Raw genomic sequence first — 13,604 nt, 5'->3', positions numbered from 1 at the left:
TATATGTATTTATTTATTTACATTACCTCAACATCCGATTTTCCTCATTCTACATTGAGAGAAGAAAGAGATGGACGCTTCAATTCTATGCTGCTGCCGCATTATGTCGTACGTGAATGAGAGGATTTGCATCCCCAACCAAGAATATTTGATGTAACACATGTCATTGTGGAAGCTGTTGTGCGCGGCTGAAGAAGGCCACAGACATACATTATGCATTGTTATAAATCTGTCTAATAAAGGCCCGAAACATATGTACCGCTGAATCCTTCGCATCATGTTTTTATTTTATTTTGATCAATTTATATATATATATATATATATATATAAATATATATGTCTGTGTCGAGGTGAAGTGGCCCAGGGTTTAGGGTCGCGGACTCACGGTTGTAGGATCGAGATTTCGATTCCCAGACTGGGTGTTGTGTGTGTTTAAAGCTCCACGATCACTGCTGTACTCTTTCGCTATAACTTTCTCCCTTTCTTCTGTTGGCCTGCTCGCTTAGCCAACGGGATGGCGTCATTTGAAGGCTAAAAGAATGCGAAGCGCATTGTGACCAGCGATGTGTAGCAACAACTGATAGCCTGGTCGGTCACGGTGATCACGGAGATATATATATGTATCATACGCACACAATACACGCACACACACATACACACGTACATACACACACACCAGCACAGATGTCCACATATACCTTTAACGAACAATACTCATACAGATACGCACACACTTATACACACATGGGCACAGACACACACGCGCATACGCGTACTTAAGCGCACACGCGCACGCAAGCACACGCGCGCACATTACTCAAAAACAACTCCAAAAACCCACACACACGGACACACACACACTACAAACAAAACACACACACGATACATATACATACACGCACACACACACATACATCAAACTAGCAGTACCTATTACTTGATCTGTGGTAGAGACAAAAGGAGCCACGCCAAATTCCTTCTTCCTTGACCTTAACACTACTAACACTACAACACGCAAAGATTAACAGCCACAACCACACACACACACACGTGTCATCATTGCACACATACACACAGACACACAGACGCACACGCAGACCACCGCGCACGCTCTTATCCATACTTACACATACATTCCTCCTCCACTACCACTCTACTGTCTTTGAAAGAACTGTTCTTCACCCAGTTCCTTCCGTCATTCAAAATGTGTCCGCGTGTGTACCGTTGGCGATTTTTTTCCCTCTGTCTTCCCTCCTCTGGATCTTTCATTCTCATAAACCTTAAACCCTCCTTCTTTCCTTCCTCGTCCAATAATACTATATTTGTTCCACGTCCTCGCGTTGTTTTTTGTGCTTTCTTGTATGGATTAAATTTAACTATATATATAAATATGTGTATATATATATATGTATATATATATGTGTGTATATATATATATGTATATATATATATGTGTGTGTATATATGAGTGTGTGTGTACTAGCAGACATACCCGGCATTGCTGGGGATAAAAACGGGAAAGTTGGTATATAATATATTCGAGTCATTTTGAAACAGGTGATATGGGAAAGTGCAACATTGACAACAAAACATTTGTAGAGTAAATGCTGGGCTAATTCGACTAAGCAACATGCTATGCGTCCGTTTGGAGTGTTTCAGGCCCTAACCTGTCATGCAAAATTGGAGGTGGGGTTTGTGTGATTTTTTGAACGCACCGAAATGCTGTCAGTGGATATATTCTCCTTTGCAGCAGTGTGCGCTGTGTCTAACACGGCCCATCATCGGAAATTTTGACACCACACGTCAGGTTTGTCGTCCTACATCACTCATAGAGCAAAGTTGGAGGAACTGTGGTTGTTCATTCGCGGTTACCAGGGAACCAATGAGGGGATAGACTTGCCCTTGATCTTTGACGTCGGCGTAAATTCATGTTTATCTATCTTCTTAGATTCACCATACGATGTCATTTGAAATGCAGAATTATATTCTCTGATATTCTTCAGAAAATCGTTTGACTGGATTGAAGCGCCTTCTAGGCGATTCCTAAGGGGTTGAGAAGGTATTGTTGGCAATGATTCCTGCCCGAATATGTTGTCATCCATTGTATTGTTTTAAGTTCTCAACGATAATAAATACCCTGAAGTTCTATTTATATGATGCTATTTCTATTTTTTCAAAGAACCGTTTCATCTCCAAGAAATCTCTCGACGATAAACCTGATGACACACCAAGTAAGAACTAATTTTATAGCTAAAGTCTTTTACCCGTGTCTCCTTAACCAATGATTTTTAATTTCACCAACTTTGAATTAGTTCCACATTACTATCCACATGTCCACAATAATATATACTAAGACACTTGCCTGAATTTATTTCAAAATATATTCTACTTTACAATAATTTCCTAAATAAAATATTACTCTAATATATTATGCCATTTATTTTGTGTATATGAGTATATATGCAGTGCTACGTCGATAATTGTGCCAAGACCTCTTCATCTGAGAATCAAATGCCCGAGCTGGCGCTTCACTGCGTTTATATCTACAATTCTGCATTCTGTCCACTCTTGTGCTTCCAATCATTCGTGAATAAAAACCCGAACTAATGATGTTCCACTTTCCTACAAATTGCGTATTTGTCAATCCTGCCTTGGGGTACTCGGCAGCCAACCCATTCAGTGCATGTTGTTGGTGACCATCAGACGAATCAGGTAGCAGCATGTCGTCTACAAATAACAGACGACCGATCACGTAGAGATGAATTGGGTAACCTCTACCACAATGGTTGCGCATATTCAACCAGATCACAAAAAAGAATGTGAGAAGGGGCACTAACAATGCACACTTGAATTAAGTGAAACCTTCACGTCGTAAAATTTCGACTTTTACATAAATACAATCATTTGAACATCCATATAAGTACATTATGGCAACCAGTTTTTGCCCATTAAACTCACCTTCCTGGTAAACAATCCGGAACATGCCCCAGGGCACATTATTCCGTGGTTTACAGCGTATAAACCTTAGAATTATTTCAATGTTTGCTGGAAGATCTGTCTTTGAACGACTCTCTGGTTGGGTGTACTGCGTCCCGGACAGTAATCTTGGGCACGACATTTTCCCTACTTATCGTTTCCTGACATCTAGTGTAGACTTTTCTATAATTAGAACACAATCTTTGGTCTCTGTTTGAGAAAATTGTGATTGGCACCCCATATTACCATTGCCTTGGTGTTTTTTCCAGAGGTCCCATCCACATAGCATACATGGGTCACTCAGAGAATACAATCTGTATTTAAAGTTTCTAAAATATCAAGCCGGACGTGCTTTTCACCAGCAGCTTTATCACTTTTAAGTCAGTTTAGCTCAAATAAGCGTTCAACCGAAGAAGAACCTGCCGAAAAAAATTATACAATCACGAATCCATTTCGATGTCCAACTTCATTCAGGATGGTCACTCTCAATTTGGATGCAAAAGTCTCCACATTTTTTATTCTGATCCCAGCATCCACTGCGGCTTCCAATTGTATTCTGTAGGTTGCACTGGACTTAACAATTTCTAGTGTTCGGCAGACTGGTGGAATTTTCAGGGTTTCAGACATTTAGGTAGTAACGAGTTGAAAACTCCACCCTTTCCTTTTACCCGAACGTTCAGCAATGAGTGAAAGATGACCGAAATCTATCAGAAACCTCTGTCACCAAGTATTTCTATACAAGGTACCCTTATAAATATCCCTGTCTTAAAATAATATCTATTCCGAAGAGAGGAGAGTGTGTATCCTGCACTGAAGGCTGCTATGACCTCTCCATTAATTTCACTGACGACATTCCTTCCAATCAATCCTTCTCATGGTTATCAATGCCAAGGTGTGCACTGAAGTCTCCTTGCAGGACAAATGACTTTGTCCCAAATATATCTAAAGCTGAGGTGAATTTGCTTAGGATCGATTTGTATTTCACCACGCTGTTTGCTGCATATACTTACAGCAGCCACAGTGGTCCTTCATATTCAGCCGTAGTTTCAAGAGGTGAACCCTCACACCTAGTAGGTTTCACTCCATAATACAAACCGAAAGCTGGGGATTGAGAGTATCCTAATCCTACCTGTAGAGACATTGTTGGCACCAGAGTTGCTTAGTGGAGTTCAAAGCCTATATCCATGTGTACGCTATCGGAGAAAGGAAATTTTGTAGAGGAGACACCGATTATATCTTACAGGCAGATTATATCTAACAATTTTGACGCTTTAATTCTCAATTATTAAAGGTTGTTCCCTTCTTGATCAACTTTGTTGTCCTGAGACCGTCAATATTGTGCTCCCATCAAAAACGGTAAGTCATGGATTTTGTGTTAACATATGTATGTCTGTATGCATGTATTTATTTAGGTATGTATGTGTGCTTGTGTGTAAATAGGCGTGCATGTATTATGTATGTGTGCGTGTGTGTAAATATGTGTGTGTGCGTGTGTGTATTATGTATGTGTGCGTGTGTGTAAATATGTGTGTATGTATTATGTATGTGTGAGTGTGTGTAAATATGTGTGTATGTATTGTGTATGTGTGCGTGTGTGTAAATATGTGTGTGTGTATGGATTGATAGATTTGCGGATAGACAGACAGAGAGACAGATTGATAGATAGATAGATACCTAGATAGATAGATAGATAGATAGATAGATAGATTAGATAGATGGATAGATAGATAGATATATATAGAGATAGATACCTAGATAGATAGATAGATAGATAGATAGATAGATAGATAGATAGATAGATAGATAGATAGATAGAAAGACAGACAGACAGACAGGCATACAGATAGATAGATAGATAGATAGATAGATAGATAGATAGATAGATAGATAGATAGATAGATAGATAGAAAGACAGACAGACAGACAGACAGACATACAGATAGATAGATAGATAGATAGATAGATAGATAGATAGATAGATAGATAGATAGATAGATAGATAGATAGATAGATTGATATAGAAATACCTGTCAATCTATTCGGTTGTCCAGAAATTTATTGCTGATATATGGTTGCTTAAATTTCGACTTATTTTAGAACATGGTTGAGTTCATAAAATAGAATTTAACTCCACCTCCATTAAGAACGCAGTTTAAGCTATCTTTTCGTGTAAGAAGGTTTATGTTCCTATAACCTGTGTTAATTTTGTAACACTTGAAAAGGCAAGATAAGAAAGTTCATTTTCGGCACTTGATGCTTTGGGAACCAGACAAAAATTGCTGCAGCTCGGCTGGCATGTGTTACTCCATCCCTCCATATTCACCAGATATTGCACCTTCGGATTTCCACATATTCAGGCCTCTGCAGAATAGTGTTAATGGTAAAAATTTCAATTCCTTGAATGACGTAAAAAGATACCTCGATGAATTCTTTGCCATGAAACCACCTCAATTCTGGAAAGGGGGTATTTTCAAGTTAAAGGAAAGATGGAGAAGCATAGTGCAACAAAATGTTTCATAATTGGTTGTTTAAAAATGCAATGGCAAGTATTTATTGGCCCTTTATTTTCCTTTAAAAATCGGCACGAACTTTCTCGGCAACCCAATATAAATATCTGTATACATACATATATATATATATATATATATATATATATATATATATATATATATATATATATATATATATATATATATATATATATATATATATATATATATATATATATATATATATATATATATATATATATATATATATATATATATATATATATATATATATATATATATATACATATATATATATATATATATATATATATAACGGTAAGCTTTATGAAAATAGACAAAAGACGAAGGCAGGTTTACGGAAATAAACAAAAGACGAAGGCAGGTGGAATACAAACAAACAATTGTATTAGTATGGTGCTCAGGAAATATAAATGAAACAAGTCTTTAACGTTTCGAGCCTACGCTCTTCAACAGAAAGATACACAGAGGAAAAAAACACAGAAAGAAGGAGAGAAAAAAATATGCGTGCAAAAGCTAGCGAATCAACATGGCGATCTGATTTCGGCCAGAAGTCAAAGATCAAACATGAGTCGCAAGAGCGAAACACACTTATATATAAAAACGCACACACAAACATATGTATATATATATGTATAAACATTATATATATATATAAAAAATTTTATACACTTACATATATACATCTACATATACACACTATATTTAAGGAGTAAATAACCAGTTTATATAGCACCCGTGTACAAAATATCTAATTCTCATCCCTTTCGTATGCAGTCAATTTATAACCTACACTATGTTCCCAAACATTTTTCTTACAAACTTTTGTGATATTCCATTGAATGCCAAATGATATATTGACCTTCGAGATTCAATCCGGAATATTATTCACCAGTGCTAGAAATACCCGACTCTTCAGTGATCATGATGGATAACTATACTAAACAATATCAAGGCAATAGAGCTTTTACATCAATTCAAACTACTTCTAAATATTGCATCCTATTGCTTTGACAGTTTCTCCAAAGGACGCAGTGGAAAAGTCCTACTGCGTATTAGAACGCCGTACATAAAAGGTTGGCGTCGGGCTTTCTTGTACGTCAGCAGAATGCGCAAGTCTACGTTTCTAGTAATCTTCAAACTACCAGCGATTTTAGATAGCAAAATTAGTCTACTCTTGACAATGAACAGGGATATTAGCTGTTTATGTAATGTGTATGCTTTGCCATATACAAGCATGAAATAATGAAATACCAGATTCACAGAAAGGCATGCAGTTGCAGCAAATCTCCAAGACGTAACACGATATAATAGATTTGGTGGAATGGACAATGTCGACGTCACCCACATCTTCATAAAATGCTGTCCGAAAATGTTGTCGTATATTGCATTCTTTTCAGTTCTAAACGATAATAAATACTCTCTCTTTTTCCACAGAACCGTGTCATCTCCAAGAAATCTTGCGACGATAAACCTGATGACACCCCAAGTAAGAACTAATTTTATATTGTATAAGACAATAACTTTGAAGAAATGTTCAGGAATGAGATTAAATATTATAAAGTATCCAGCTTCCAGTTCTACAGTGTTTAGCTAAAGTCATTCACCCGTGTCTCCTTAAAGATTTATAATTTCACCAAAGTTGAATTGAATCTACATCACTATCCATATTTCTTCAGTAATATATACTAAGACACTAGTCTAAATTTATTTTAAAATACATTTTACTTTACAATAATTTCCTTTATAAAATTTTACTCTTTTATACTATGACATTAATTGTGTGTATATGAGTGTGTGTGTGTGTGTGTGTGTGTGTGTGTGTGCAGCGCTTCGTCGATAAGTGTACCAACCATTGTTCGTCTGAGAATCGAATGCCCGACCTAGCGCATCAATGCGTTTATATCTAGAATCTAGCAATCTGTTCAGTCTTGTGCTTCCAATCACTCGTGAATAGATTCCCGAAGTAACGATGTTCCACTTTCCTGCAGAGTGTGTGTTAGTCATCCCTGCCTTGGAGCACTCGGCAGCCAACCCATTCAATGCATGTCGAAAGTGAACATGACATGAGTCAGATAGCAGCATGTCGTCTGCAAATAGCAGTCGACCGATCCCTTACAGACGAAATGAGATACTTCTTCTAAAATGGCTGAGCCTTGCTCAACCAGATCATAAGAAATGTGAGAAGAAGCACTAACAATGCGCTCTTATATTGAAGTCCAAACTCCATGTTGAAAACATTCGGCTTTTGCACAAATACAAACATTTGGATATCCGTACGAGTATTTTACGGTAAAAGGTATTTGCCCAATAATCTCACCTTCCTGGTAAACCATCCTGAACATGCCCCACGGCACGTGGTCTACAGCGTATTCCCCTTGGAAATATTTCAACGTTTTCTCGAAGATCTGCCTTTGAACGAATCTCTGGTCGGGTGTACTGTATCCAGGACAGTAGTCCTGGACGCGACAATTTCCCAACGTAACTATTCTAGACATGTGGTGTAGACTTTGTCTTAAAAAAATCTGCGATTATTACCCCGGATTGACATTGCCCTCGTGTTTTCCCTGATGCCCCATTCCACCTAGCATACATGGGTCACTCAAGGAATACCCTGAGTATTTAAGGGTTTTAAATTATCAAGACGAACGTATTTCTCTCCAGCAGCTTTATCACTTTTCAGTGACTTTAGTTCGACAAAAATAATACAATCACTAATCGATTTCGATGCCCAAGTTTATTCATGTGGGTCTCTCTCAATTTGGATGCAATATTATCCACAATTTTGTTTCTTATTCCATCATCCACTACTGCTTTCAACTTTATTCTGTAGGTCGCACTGGACTTACCAATTTACTAGGTTCTCCCAACTGTAGGCATCTTCCGGTTTCAGACACCTTGGTAGTGGTCAGTTGACAACTCCCTCCACTCCTTTTACCCGAACCTCCAGCACAGACTCAAAGATGACTGAGACGACAACAACATCTATCAAGAATTTCTGTCACTAAGCATTTCTATTCCAAGTACCCTTATAAACAACCCTGTCTTAAAACGATATCTATATCATACAGCGTCCGTTTCCTGCCAGAAGACTAGTATGGCCACCCCATTAAGGTGTGTGACGCCATTCCACCCAATCAATACTTCTTGCGTTTATCAGCGTCAAAGTGTGCACGGAAGTCTCCTTGTAAGACAAATGACTTTACCCCAAATATATCCAAAGCTGCAGTGAATTTGTTGAGGAAGCATTTGTATTTTCCCTCGCTATTGGGTGCATTTACTTCCAGCAGCTACACCACTCCTTCATTCTGCTTGAGCTTCAGGAGGTATCCCTTAATACCTAGTGGGATTCACTTCATAATCCAATCTGAAAGCCATTGAATGTGAGCATACCACTTCCGACAGTGCAGACATAGTTGGTGGCACACCTGCACGGTGGAGTTTCCAACCTACTTCCAAGTGTACGCCTCCGAATTAACGAACCTTTCTTGAGGAGACACCGATATAGCGTTTTATCTCCTCCGGTTTTCACAGTCTAATTCTTCATTATGAACTGTTGATCCCTTCTGGCCCTGCTTCGGGGTTCCTGAACACGCATATTTTGTATTCCCTTCCCATGCATCCCACATTGAGTTGGGTGGAGACGGCAATATATTTCCTAAATGGACTCCTCCTTCCAAGATCCGGACGCAAATGCTGTTATCCGACTCGATGAATGACGCGGTATGGCTATTCCTTCGAGCCCTTTGCATATTGTAGCTATGATGGCCTGATTCGCTTTATTGCATATTGTAGCTATGATGGCCTGATTACTTTATTTCATTTTAATTTCACAGAACCCGGTCCCGGATCATTGTATACCCGGTGGGGCAGAACTACTTGTCCTACTAATTCAAGCCTTGTATATGACGGTTAGTATACTCTGTATTTCTCTCCTCTCTTTCTCATTTTATCTTTCTTTTCTTCTCTTTTTATTCCTCTCATTTTCTCTTCGTGTCGCCCCCTCTGTCGCCGTTTCTCTCACGCACACGCACACACACTCAAGCCGATCATCTGATGACATATCACGTTTGAAACGATACCTACAGACCCTATAGACACTATACAAGACTGCTTACTCCTTTGTAGGTATTTGGTCAAATCAGAATTTTAAATGTTGCCTAGAGTTGACCAGGTGAAAAGGATGTTGTCTGACCACAGAATATAGATATCTGTACTTGAAATTATAGATAGGGACTAGACTGGAGTCCAGTATAGCGATCAAGAACTCCTGGCTGACTGGTATGGAGTGTAGATATCAAATACCAAGCCTGCTAATTGGTGATAAATTGTACTGGCTACGGATGGTGGTATTGTACAAGTGTGACCACAGGTGAAGAATGGCAGCTTGACTAACATTAACTACAGTGCCTGTTGATTGTTGTTATAGTCTAATTTGAGCAAGGTCTAATTAAAATTGATGACAGTGACTGTAAATAGTTAATGAAATGAACGCAGAACGTACAATGTGGACTGAACAAACCACACACTGTAACTAATGGACAAAGCTAATTAAGGGCTGTATTTATTAAGAATAATATGGAGGGACTAAGTATCACTTAGAGAACCCAACTGAGTACATATTGCACTTCTATTCTTCTCCACCTCACCGAAATCGTCCTACCCCTTAAACCTATCTCTTTTCATGCAACACCTCCCCTCATTAATTGTCCAGTATATCTTTGTAAGGTAACGCCGACACTTCCAATCCAAAGCTACTGCTTCCCACATCTTCTCCAACCAACCTCGCATCCTTTGTGAATCTGCTCCCTCTAAACCCTACACATATCGTTTATCGGTTGCCCACTCTGCTGTCCATTCTTCTTAAGCACTACGCCATCAATGAGCTTCAAAATTCACCCCACCTCAGTTCGTGCTTTGCATGAAATAAAATCTGTGTGATCATAATATTATAGTATGTGGTAGGCCCGTCTCGTAGTAGGCCTGACTCGTCCCAGACAAACCGATGGATATAGCCAGACACACCCGTATGGTCGGCTAAACAGTATTTCATCCCCTCTTACCCACCAGTTCTCTGCATCTCACCGTCTCTCGTATTGTTCTACTCAAACCACATGCAATTCCCATCACCAACAATTTTCCCGTTCAAACGTGAACGACATCTTTTCCATTTCGGGAAATCACAACCACATGCGTTACAAAATCCCTTTCCTTTCTCCGTTTATTGACATCCACACACGAACATCTATCCCATGCAATACACATCACAGCCACAAAACCCTAGCAGTATACATACGCACACACACACACACACACACACACACACACACACACACACACAAAAAAAAAATATATATAGATAAAGAGAAGAGAAACGCACAGCTGCGAACACAAGCACACATTCATACACCAACACACAGCTTACACTCATATAAACACTAACATATACACCACAATTCGTTCACACGTGACTAAACATGACTTCTTTTAAGGGTAAAACTGTTATGAATGTTTCCGTTATTTCATATATAATTTTGCTTAATATCTTTTTTACTTAATTTATTCTTACCAATTCTAGGTGTGGCTAGTGGACAACATTATACCCATACTGGTGGCGGAAGTAATCTCTTGTGTCTACCCAACGATCCCATTTGGGCCAATTATACGACAGAAGATGAAAAAACTGGTTACATTTATGGCAGTGAATATGCAATAGTTTTATACCCATCTAATAAACTCTTTTCTTTTGCCAACGCTAAATCACTTCATGATCACAACGTTCCGTGCGCTGTCTGTTTGACACGACAACCTTCTGTTGTTATGATGTTACCAGCCAGGACACAGTGTTACGATGGTTGGACAGCTGAGTATTCAGGATATTTGATGACCGAGCGTCATAGTCATAAAGGCAGACGTGAATATGTGTGTGTGGATTATGCACCAGAAGCTGATCCAGCAGGTTACAGAAACGAAGATGGAGCTGTTTTATATTTCGTTCAGGCTGGTTGTGGTTCGTTGCCATGTCCACCGTATGTCAATGGTCAAGAATTAACCTGCGTTGTTTGCAGTAAATATTGAACAGAAATTAAATTCGGTTCCATATGAAAATATGTCTGTGAATAACAAGAAATAACGTAAAAGTTTCAATTGTGTTACCTAATATTTTCTTTAAAGTATGTCTATCGTTACAATAAACTGTTGTACTAGTTTACAGAAGATATTCAAACAATGCAAAAGAGGCGACGTAGAATGCCAGAAATATCCTCAAAAACAAGAAAAATCTAAATCTGTCGAAATGATTCTAGTAAACATTTTGTAAGATTTCAGTTTATCAAACTTATCGTTGAAATAAAATGTTATTTTGTTTAACAGTATTTTGTCTTCTGTCTCATGATTCAACAAACCCCAAATAAAGTACCACCATAGAATTATATCAGCTTTTCATGCACAGCCTTAGAAACTCTAATCCTCACCCTACGTAAACATACCAGACTCGAAGAAAGGATGAATCCTAGAAGCTGAATACATTTCATGCGAAACGAATACAACACCCATAAAAGTGAGAGTAAAGAGAGCAAATATAGTCAGGGCAAGCACGGATGCTGTGTGTAAGAAGGCTGAGATGTTGTGACCGTCACGTTATATCCAATAGGATTCATGACAGTATGTTGGAGTGTGTCGAATATTTGTCAGATAAACGAAGTGTTCGGTTTACAACATCAAGCTGCAATAAAGATTAAAGATTATTAATGTTTACTATCCCACTATTATTAGTCTAATGGGTAAATCTGCATTCGCTTCTCTAGATTACAAATATTTTCATGGTTGTAAATTGTAAACAATTGCAGAGAATACGGACGCTGGTAGATCTTCAAATTCATCTTTTGATTCAGCGGCATAATTAGACAGTTAAAACGACCGCCAGGTGTTTAAGCTGTACAGAGCATGCGCAGCTGCATATACAACCCGCCATTACAATAGGAAAAATTATGGGACTTTGTTGAAATCTGACATGGCTGTAAGATTTATTTTGTAGCTTATTTCAAATTAACCTTATTTCGAGGGCCAAACCGAGAGTGTTACACACACACAAACACACACAGACACACACACACCTTACACACATACATATATATATATACATATATTTGTGTTCTTGAGCAAGACACTTTATTTCACGTTGCTCCAGTTCACTCAGCTGTAGAAATGAGTTGCGACGTCACTGGTGCCAAGCTGTATCGACCTTTGTCTTTCCCTTGGATAACACTGGTGGCGTGGAGAGGGGAGGCCAGTGTGCATGGGCGACTGCTGGTCTTCCATAAACAACCTTGCCCGGACTTGTGTCTAGGAGGGTAACATTCTAGGTGCAATCCCATGGTCATTCATGACCGAAGGGGGTCTCAATATATTAAATTTGGTCAAACTATATCTGAGGGGTCTAATATGCTTCATCAAAGAAAATTTTATCATAAATATGGAATTCCGTCGTACATATGCAGTCCATACGGAAGGTGCACTTGCGAATTGAGTTTCACATGGGAGACACTGTACCAGTATGTTTTGATATGATTTATAAAACAAGAAGAAAAGTATTCAAAGCTAGTGATAATGACTAGCTAAAAATATGTATGAATGTCATTATTCGGTTTTAATAGAATATTTCTGGCCAACAGAAAGAGAGACGGCTTCTAACTTAGTTCCAAGTATCTTTCATTGGAATTTCAACAACATGAACAGGATATTTTTGTATGTATGTGTGTATGTATGTATGTATGTATGTATGTATGTATGTATGTATGTATGTATGTATGAATGTATGTATGCATGCATGTATGTCTGTATGTATGTATGTAGGTATGTATGCATGTATGTATGTATGTATAATGTATGCATGAATCTATGTATGTATGTATGAATGTATGTATGCATACATGTATGTATGCATGTATGTATGTATGTATGCATGTATGTATGTATGTAAGCATGTATGTATGTCAGGTCACTTTCGAGTGCTACTGGTAACATGTAACCCAGTACAACCTGTTGCATTGTCGGGTCGTCGGCGACTAAACCGGAACCCCACCAAGCTTGCTTGGT

At 38.4% G+C, this 13,604-nt stretch overlaps 1 protein-coding gene across 1 annotated transcript; it reads left to right on the top strand.

Annotated features, from left to right (window-relative positions):
• The first annotated feature begins 2,981 nt into the window (after window positions 1-2,981).
• LOC118767022 lies at window positions 2,982-12,247 on the top strand. Its single transcript, XM_036510928.1, has 6 exons — window positions 2,982-3,099; window positions 4,268-4,332; window positions 6,945-6,996; window positions 9,344-9,418; window positions 11,086-11,536; window positions 12,160-12,247. The coding sequence occupies exons 1-6, from the start codon at window positions 2,982-2,984 to the stop codon at window positions 12,245-12,247; spliced, it is 849 nt and encodes a 282-aa protein (XP_036366821.1).
• The last annotated feature ends 1,357 nt before the right edge of the window (window positions 12,248-13,604 follow it).

The sequence above is a fragment of the Octopus sinensis genome, linkage group LG18 (genome assembly GCF_006345805.1).
Source record: "Octopus sinensis linkage group LG18, ASM634580v1, whole genome shotgun sequence".
In the NCBI taxonomy this organism is placed as follows: domain Eukaryota; kingdom Metazoa; phylum Mollusca; class Cephalopoda; order Octopoda; family Octopodidae; genus Octopus; species Octopus sinensis.
The sequence above is the reverse complement of the archived record's forward strand: the minus strand, read 5'-3'. Positions and strand labels throughout refer to the sequence as shown.